Source organism: Podarcis cretensis (genome assembly GCF_951804945.1).
Source record: "Podarcis cretensis genome assembly, chromosome: 4".
Lineage (NCBI taxonomy): Eukaryota > Metazoa > Chordata > Lepidosauria > Squamata > Lacertidae > Podarcis > Podarcis cretensis.
The window spans coordinates 69084941-69094786 of NC_137173.1; the positions used below are offsets into that span (position 1 = coordinate 69084941).

A 9846-nucleotide genomic window follows, 5' to 3' on the forward strand; every position below is an offset into this window, starting at 1 on the left:
TACCAGAGAATTTTAGGTGGCAACACAAAAAAGAAAACACAGAGCAGTTCAAAATAAAGCATCTGTAGATATTCTAGCAGCTGAAAAATTAAACATTCAAAAAAAGTTCTTTTATGTGTGCTCATAAAATAAAAGTCTAAGTCAGGAAAAAGCAGCCCAAAAGAAATAATTTTCCAAAGCTCACTTAAAGATTTGCACAGCTGAAGATCTGCAGAGTTCTACACTTCCATGGAAAGGGAGTTCTGTAATCTTGGAGTCACTACAAAAAAGGTCTTGTTTTTCATTTTTTAGCTTCACAAAAAGTTTTGGCACCACAACTTTAACAAATACAATTAAAGGCTTTATCTTCACTATCCTTTAAATACAACATAAGGTATATGGTACACCAACAAAACACAACTTAGAATGTTATGCTACATGTGCAAAGCTTCAGTGTTGAGCATTCTAGAGCACTTCTTCAGTTTAACAAGTAATGTGTGTGTAGTTTATTTAGCAACTGGAGACAGAAATGCTTCAAGATAAATCCAGCATAAACAGCAACTACTCAGAAGCAAGTCCCATTGCATTCTTTGGGGCTAACTCCCACGTAAATAACTCAGCATAGGATTGTAGATTTAAACTACAATCCTACATGCAATTTCCTGGAAGTAGGTTCAACAGAACTCAATGGAGCTTACCTCTGAATAAACAAACCACGTGATAGGACTTTAACAGTGCAATCTATGTAACAAAATATATCTTTCATCAAAACTCCCTAGCTTGTATCTATAGAGAGAAGTTGCATTGGTGCTGCTACAGCAGCTTATAAACAACCGTTCCACCTGGGAAAACTAATAAACTGGAAAAGTTGTTTCTTCTTCTTTTTTTGAGTCACTACTGGGTCATTAATTAAGTATTAATTATGTGTGGGCAGGCAATCAACTACCAATTTCAATTGTATTCACAAAGCTTAATTATGTCCAGAATATTGACATGTCTGAATGAAGGCTTTCAAAACAACTGAATGCGGGAAGGGGGTCACCCCAAACCACTTCTGCTTCCAGAGACATCAAGGGGGCATCTGACACAGGTTTTGTTCCCTGTGTCAAGTCATTAACTCCATCAGCAGTTTTCCTTTCTCTAAAGACACATTTTATTTTATTTTTAATAGAAACAATTTTATAAATCCAAACACAAGCAAATTGGCCACTGAAATTAGCATTATGTTCCCTCAAAAGATGATATGTGGTTAATTCCATTATGCAGAAAAATAAAATGCGATCAGTTGTGAAGTTATTCCTGGGCCATGGGGGGGGGAGCATTTACAGTACTTAAAACATGTTCGCATACATGCACACTGTTTGTTTGTTTGTTTGTTTGTTTACTTATTTACTTAATCAATCAATCAATCAATCAATCAATCTCCATAGCTCAGTAGCAGAGCACATGGTTTGTATGCAGAAAGTCCTATGTTTGATCTCTGGCATCACCAGTAAGAACTGGGAAAGTCTCTGGTCTAAAATCCTTGACTGTTGCTGTTATTCTAGACTAGATGGATCAACAATTTGACTTGACATAAGGCAACATGTGCAATGTGACACAAAGGCAACTGTATTCATCACAACTTGCTACAGAAAAAAACCTTCCTGTTTTATGGTCCTAAAATGGTAGAAAACTACCCATGAAATGATAGAAGACGGCAAGATCTCAGATCAACTATCCTAAAAAAAATAAGGGTCTGCTGCTTAAGTTCCACAGAAACTTGGGAGTAAGCTTCATTAAAAACCAATGCATTTGAGTTCAAGTAATTTGAATTAGCCTGCCTGTAAGGAACAATCTTGTACTCCACACCACCAGACAACACTTAACAAAGCTAAAATTTTAGGCAAAAAAGAGACCATTTTTAGTTAGACCTATATTGATATTTGTAGATGAACACAACCAGTTCACATACGGAAGTTTTTATCCTAATTCACAGGTGCTCCTGCATATGAAGAAGACTTTCCACGGTAATTGATAAATTTATTTATTTATTATTTATTAAATTTATATACTGCCCTATACCCGCAGGTCTCAGGGCAGTTTACAGAATAAAATCACAATATAAAACCACAAAATCCATAATCAAAATACAAACAACAATCCAATAACCCCTCCCTGCAAAAAAAAAACCCCACATTTTAAAAGGGCATAGGATGTCAACTGATAGACCTTCTAATGCCATGACTATAATAGTTATCACTTGAAGTGATCCTGTGTCTTAAAGAACAATTCATCAGCTTTTTTATTATTAAATGTGTTTCATGCACAGAAAATTAGAAATAGGCCTTACGGGTTAGCATAATCTTGCATCTGTTTTCTCCCATCTAAATATGTATAGGATAACTGCATTGTGAGGGATCAGTCTCACATCTGAATCCATGTACAAGCCTGAGAACAAACTAGAATTCTAATTGTACACGCACTTATGTGAGCATACGTCCCACTGATTTAAATTAAATTTATGTCAAAGTAAGTATGCTTAGAATTTTGACGTTCACACAAAAAGGAATAACTATCAAAATGTCTCCCAAATTATGGAAGTGTGTGTTCATGGAAACATGGCCATAAAAAGACTATTTCTGATCTGACAGGCAAGTGTCACCCTCAGTTCATACTTCCTGACGACTTTGCCCCACATTTTCCCACGACTTCCCCTGTCTCAAGTCCTCCTCCCATAGAACTTTTGCTTCCATCATTCTTCTTTGCCCCTCCCCCACCATCTCATTTGCTCTCCTTCAGTCAGGTCTCTGCTGTCCCCCACCTCTTCATCGTTCCTTTGCTCCCCTCTACCTCCAAGTTCTCTCGTCCTTTTCTGGATTTTCATCCTATTTTTAGTCAGTTGATCCCCATTATTCAAATTCAGATGATTGCACTATTAACCACCACCATCAAATTTGATGATCATAAAATATTATACTTCTTGAACAAGGAATACCAGATGTATTTTAGGAGTCAATTTATACATCTAAATTTCCCCCCTGATGTATTTCTATCTGTAGATTTTTAGAGTATGTATGCAAGTCTTAGGACGGGATCAGGCATTCCATTATACACATGATAAGTGTTATAATTATCATTTATGACTCTGAAATAATAAAATGGATATAACCCACTATCATAAGGTTGCACATCATAGGTCAGGTTCTTTCATAACGTTAAGCAACTTTGCAAATATCACATGAGCGGTATAGCTTCAAACCTGATTATTACCTCACCCTCTGAAGGCCATTTATAATATACCAAAGTAGCTTCTGAGATGGGTTAGGTCAACCACATAGCTAAAAACCTTAGCAATTGACACAGGAAGATGTAATGGGGATATTTTGGGTAGAAATAATTTGAAAATACTGGGGGGGGGGGCGTTTATAAAGACAATGGATTTTTTTGTTGCTTTTACTGGAGAGGCAACTTGGCTTAATATGGTTTCACACCTGTGGCATTTTCCAACTTTAGTACACACTGTACTATAAAGGAAACATTTGTCAATTTGGCAGGTGCACAACCTGTAAGATATAACGTATCTGCTTTTTGCAGTGGTACCTCGAGTTACAAACGCCTCGGGTTACAAACTCCGCTAACCTGGAAGAGTTACCTCGAGTTGAGAACTTTGCCCCAGGATAAGAACGGAAATCGTGTGCCGGTGGTGCAGCGGCAGCAAGAGGCCCCATTAGCGAAAGCACGCCTCTAGTTAAGAACAGTTTCAGGTTAAGAATGGACCTCCGGAACGAATTAAGTTCATAACTAGAGGTACCACTGTACTTCTGCAACAAGAGTTTTCTTCTTTGACTACATCTCATTCCAGTCAGAACCTCAGAAATGGATAAAGACCAGTGGTAAATATGGCATGTTAACCAGCATATATGAACATAGTAGCAACTCGGAGTGTGTTGCAATCTAAAGTAAACTCTTTAGTAAGATTATCCTTATCAAAAACCATGAAAGTGGTGGACCACTATCACACCACAACCTTGAGAATGTCTGTGGTTTCCATAACACCTTTTTCCCAAGAAAGCCTAGTCCTGTTTTTTAACCACAAGGAAATGGCTTTCAATGGTCTCAGCTTCCTTGTGCATGCATATCTCTGTGTAGCCCTAGGCCTAACTTTTCTCTAAAGAGCTTTCCTTTCTACAGCAATAGATCAACATTCAGCTACTATTGGGAGAAGAGAAGAGATATCTATGCATAGGGAGGTGGAATGTATCAGACACATAAATTCATCCTCTGGAAAGATGCATTTTCCACCTGCTGTGCTAAGTAAGGACACAATTAACTCCTCATCACTGATCAGCTGGTACCAATGCAAGGCAGAACTGAAAGGCATGAGCATTGGTACACATCTTCTCTTAAAAAAACACACACAACTCTTAGTGCGCAACATTTCTAATTTACTAATGCCAGCTTGATAACCAAGGAGCACCACCATAGTTCAGTAACCAAGTTGGGGGTAGCTAGTTAACAAGGTTGCAAGTAGCCAGGTTGCAAGTTGCAATCAGGTTGCAACCAGGTTGCAAGTTAATTCACAAGATTTCTAAAAGCTATATAATGCTTTCCGTAAAATTGTGGATCCACTTTCCTTCTCATCCAAGCAGGTCTTCAGGGCATCTCAATTAAGGCTGGGGAGGGGCTTTCTCCACCTAGGGTCACCCTACCAGCTTCTGGAGTGCTGGTGCGAGAATGGCCCACGAACTAAAGAGGACCTACACCTGGAGCTCAGCCAAAGAGTTCTGACACCACTGTCCAAGCCCCCCGATCCCACGTTCCCCTGTCGAGGAGCATCGTCAACATGATGATCCATGCAGCGCACATAGGGAGCCTCTGGCTGCATGACAGGAGCCTGGGGCGGGGGGAGGGAGGGAGGGGGCGCCCTCCGCCAGCAAACGCAGGACCTCCGCTGGAGCGGCGAGGAAGTTGAAGGGGCTTCGCGGACTCACCTCTCACTCCCTTCCGTTTCTCCAGCGCCAAACGCCCAGCATCGCCCCAAATGGACCAGAGAGACCAAGAGAGGAGGAGGAGGAGGAGGAGGAGGAGGAGGCAGCAGCAGCAGCAGCTGAAAGAATTCGAGACAACCTAAGAAAGACCCAGTGAAGAGAGGGAAGGACCTACCCGGAGAGCTTGGCAATCTTGACAAAGCTAAACACATCCATCCATGCAGCCGCCGGAGCTCTGCCTCGCTTCGTGTCCCGCTCGCCCGCTCACTCCATGCCAGGAAGGAGGGGAGGCATGGCTCTTCTCTTCCAGCACCAGCAGCAATCCTTGCCTCGGTAGAAGGAGCTGGCGACGAAGGCGGTGGCGGTGGCTGCTGCTGCTGCTGCTGCTGCTGCTACCCCCCTCCGGCCGCGAGCTGAGCGTGCAGCATCTCCCAGCGGCGGCACCATCGATAGCAATGAAACTGCTGCTGCTGCTGCCGCTGCCGCCGCCTGGGCTGCTTGCTTGCTTCCCCGCGCACGCGCGCCCCCGTCAGCCCGGCCAGCTCTGGGGCTAAGCCGGCGAGGCGTCAGGCCGGCTAGGCGAAGGGAGGAAGCGCCTCCGCGTCTGCGCAGAGGCCCGCTCGGCGCAGCAACGAAGCCGGCAGGCTCCTCGCTGTGGCGCGAGCGAGTAGCCTCCTCTCAGGGGGCGGGAAAAAAAGGCGCCTCGCGCGGCCCGGAGCCTCAGCCAACAGCTGGGGAAGCAGCAGCTGTTGCTAATCCCGTGCACCTGCCGACGGTGCCCACCAGCTGCCTCGCGCCCGCCACTGCCTTCCCTCAGGCGCGCAGGGCTTCTGCTCCATGGGGGGGGGGGGCGGAGGAGGCAGGATTCTCCCTGTCATAGCAGCCCGCGAGGCCATCTTGGAGGGGGCTGCTCAGTGGTGACACTTCGCGTAGGCACACGCTGTTTCTCATTTGTTGCTGCAAGACACTCGCACCGTGGCAAACAAGTCCCCGGGCGAGTTGCAAGCGAGCCCCTTCTCAAAATGGAGCTGTGCTTGGAGATGCAAGATTGAGAGTCAACGGGCGCCATACAAGCCAACTCCTAGGGGCCAAGCGGAGCAGGGGGGAAGCTTCCCCTCCTAAATCAATAAAAATCAATAAAAATACTTAACTGACATGACCCCTAACAAAAATCCTGTCTGTGCCCATGTGCCCCCCATAAAAAATATTTGAGGGTGCTTGGTGCCCCCAAAGTTAATGGGCATTGCCATGCAAATGGTGTGCTTGCACTGCATCTTGTAATCGATTACAGTGGTACCTTGGGTTACATACGCTTCAGGTTACATACAGTTCAGGTTACAGACTCCGCTAACCCAGAAATAGTGCTTCAGGTGAAGAACTTTGCTTCAGGATGAGAACAGAAATCGTGCTCCGGTTGCACGGCTGCAGCAGGAGGCCCCATTAGCTAAAGTGGTGCTTCAGGTTAAGAACAGTTTCAGGTTAAGAACGGACCTCCAGAACGAATTAAGTACTTAACCCGAGGTACCACTGTATGTGGTGCGGGGCTTACCTGCTCCCCCAATATTTTATTCACGTTGCCACATTTATTTTTAAGCACCCTGAGTGCTTAAAAATAAGCCTCTCTTTCATTTTGAAGGAAAAGCAGATCAGCAGCTCTTGCTGGTTGGGAAAGAGGATAGAAGCAGTAAAAAAACAACAATCCCTCCTTCCTCAAAGGGAAAGCAGTGTGAGGTGGAAAGAGCCCCAGTCAGGAACCCCCTTAGAAACCATTCCTGCTGGGTGCCACCTTGGGGAACAGCTGCAGCTGTGGATGGCGAAGGCCTCAGGTGGAGTCTCTGGCATCTCCAGCTAAGTTTGGGAGAGATACCCGCCTGGAATCTGGATTAGCCCCTGCCAGTCAGTGCTGACGTGCCTGAGTTAGATGGATCTAGCATTTGAGTTGGTTTAAGGCTGCTTTCTTTATCCCTCTTCCTCTGAGCTCTGCCACTTCCAGGGAAGCCTGCTGGCCCCACCTCCACAGTCTTGTTCACGCTCTCTCTAGGCACTGCAGCAGGAGGGATTGGGGCCATGGTGCTACCTATTAGAGAAACCGTAAGCAGCCACTTGTGCCTCCTCACTGGCTCATTCTCCTGCTGTTGGGCCTGTGGTATAGACTGGTTGGCACAATGGTTGGGATTCTGTCCAAGGAGCCCAACCCTTCCCACCATGCTGCCCACAAGTGAAGACAAGCAGAGGGCTGGGCAAACGATGGTCGCTACTACTGCCCACATGCCCTCTTCCCCCCCCCCCCAGAAAGCTCCCTCTGCTCACATGTCCTCTGCCTTATGGGATTGAAGCAAGAAGATGCCATCCAGAGGGAGCCTGTTGGCAAAATAAGGCAGGCCCCCTTGTCTTGCTGGGTGGTGAGGATGGCAGGATTGTGGTTTTGGACCCAGTTCCAACCACTGCACACACACCCCACCCCAAGGGAGAGTATGGGTAAGAAGGAAGAGGCTGTTCCTTCCATAACTAACATTCTGGGCCAGGGATGGGGGAACTGGCTGTGGCCCTTGAAATGTTGTTGGGCTCCATCTTTCATCAGACCCCAGCCAGCCTGGGATTATGAGAATTGTAGTACAACAACATCTGGATGGCCCAAACCTCCCCTCCCCTTTCTCTGTGCTGCCCCAGAGGGAGGGAGCTGCTCATAATGGACCCAGTTCTCCCTGCTGTAGTGCCCAGAGAGGATGAGAACGAGAGGAAAGGGAAGCAGCCAATAATAATAATAATAATAATAATAATAATAATAATAATAATAATAATAATAATAATAATATTGTACCCCACCCATCTGACTGGACTGTACCCCACCCATCTGACTCTGGGCAGCTTGCAACATACATAAAACATAATAAATATTACACCTTAAAAAGCCACTATCTTTTTCTTTCTTGCATACTTCCCTGACACCAAGTAGAACAGAACAGATGAGGAAGTGCAGCTGGGGAGATGAGCACCTGGTGTCTTCCTGACGGGGGACGTGGGTGGGTGCCTGTCCTTTCAGCCTCTTGCCTTATTCATGGCAAAGGAAAGGCTGAAAGATTGCTATATTTTTGCTTCCCGTTTGATCTCCTCTCCTCACCGGCAACAGCTGCTGATTGGCTCCCCGCACCCTCCACTTCCAAAATGTTGTGAGCTTGTCTCCTGAGAAATTGAAAGGCGTGATCTAGAAGATGAGGCTGTGTGCAGTCAGACTGTGGGAAGTGCTGTTGTTCATCTATTTGGGAAAGGGGGGAGGGGGGAGGCTTGATTGTCCCTCCTCGTACACATATACGCACAAATGTAGAAGCGCTGTCTTGCTTGTTTTTAAAAGCCAAGGTTGATTTTAAAAAATAATGTGTGTGCTTTCTGCTGTGTGTGTATGTGTGAGAGTCACACACCACCAACGGCCTGCATCTTCCCAATACAGCCCTCAAGCTAAAAAAGCAAGGTTAGCGACCCCTGTTTTAATTGCTGTGTGGTAAGGTAAGGAAATGTTTGTTAGGTGCAGATTATTCTGTCTCTGTGGCACTGTGTATGGGGAAATCCACCTATGCTATATGAAGTAGTCCTATACCGTCAGACTACTGGTCCACCTCTAAAGGTAAAGGGACCCCTGACCATTAGGTCCAGTCGTGGCTGACTCTGGGGTTGTGGCACTCATCTCGCTTTACTGGCTGAGGGAGCCGATGTACAGCTTCCAGGTCATGTGGCCAGCACGACTATGCCGTTTCTGGCGAACCAGAGCAGTGCACAGAAACACCATTTACCTTCCCGCCGGAGCAGTACCTATTTATCTACTTGCACTTTGACGTGCTTTCGAACTGCTAGGTTGGCAGGAGCTCACCCCGTCGCGGGGATTCGAACCGCCGACCTTCTGATCGGCAAGTTCTAGGCTCTGTGGTTTAACCCACAGCGCCACCCGATCCACCTCTAGGTTAGCATAAAATCTGCCAACAGTTAGTAGCTGTGTAAAGCTCTGTAAAGCAGCTTTCTCCAGTGGCGTTTTCTTTGGAGATGTCAGGGTCAGGGACAGAATATAGGTACTTCCATTTGCAAAGTGTGGACTGTACGTTAACTAACGTATCATCCTCCACTAATGTCTTCTCAATGCCTGTGTGCAATAGTGAAGGGACGGGCTTCAATACATACTAGTAAAGTAGGCAGGGTGTGTGAAGCAGCCTCAGTAACACTAAAGTGCAATGCCACATCAGTCTGTAACAGGAGTGGAGAACCTTTTGAACCTTCTCAGCAACCGCCTGAGGCCCACATGCCGGTGACTGGCAGGGTGAGAGGCAAATGTGGGCAGAGCTATAGATGTAACGTTCTGTGTATTGTACAATAGGCTAGTTTCTACACACACACACACAAACCTCTATTGTCCATCAAGGCAACCAAGAGGCATTATCAGAGTTCAAGGATACATTCCGGCCAAGCAAAAACACCCAGAGTGCAAATCAAGGGCAAGTGAGGGGGTATGTGGCTTGGAGAGAGTTCTGCGATCCAGACTCCTGAATGGCCATTTTTGGTCCCTGGGCCTGAGGTTTCCCACCCCTGGCCTATAAACTGAAGCCACAATATTAATACTGCAACATTCTCACACAACCTAAATCAGTCCAGGATGTGGAGTTCTACAATAAAACAAAACTAGGATCCTCCCACACCACCTACATATAGCCTGAAGAGAACAAGGAAGCAAGTAGATGGAAAATCATGAAATACCTGTGGACGGGAGTTGTGGAAGGGAGCACCATCCATCATTGGGATATTGTTGACAGAATCTACCCTTCACCCTCTAATATTTTTGGAGTGGTTTCTGTAGGGATCCATAGGTGGGAGGGCATTTTCTGCTTCAGGCACACCAGTAAGAGCAGGATTT

General features: G+C 45.8%; 1 protein-coding gene across 2 annotated transcripts in view; it reads right to left on the reverse strand.

The window, feature by feature from the left end:
* The window catches only part of FRMPD4 (FERM and PDZ domain containing 4), a 205406-nt gene extending 199912 nt beyond the window's left edge, over nt 1–5494 (reverse strand). For both annotated transcript variants that reach the window (XM_079972396.1, XM_079972399.1), the window contains exon 1: nt 5125–5494. In XM_079972396.1, the coding sequence (XP_079828522.1) occupies nt 5125–5165 (41 nt within the window). In that variant the 5' untranslated portion in view covers nt 5166–5494. The remainder of the gene's footprint in view (nt 1–5124) is intronic.
* Nucleotides 5495–9846: the final 4352 nt, after the last annotated feature.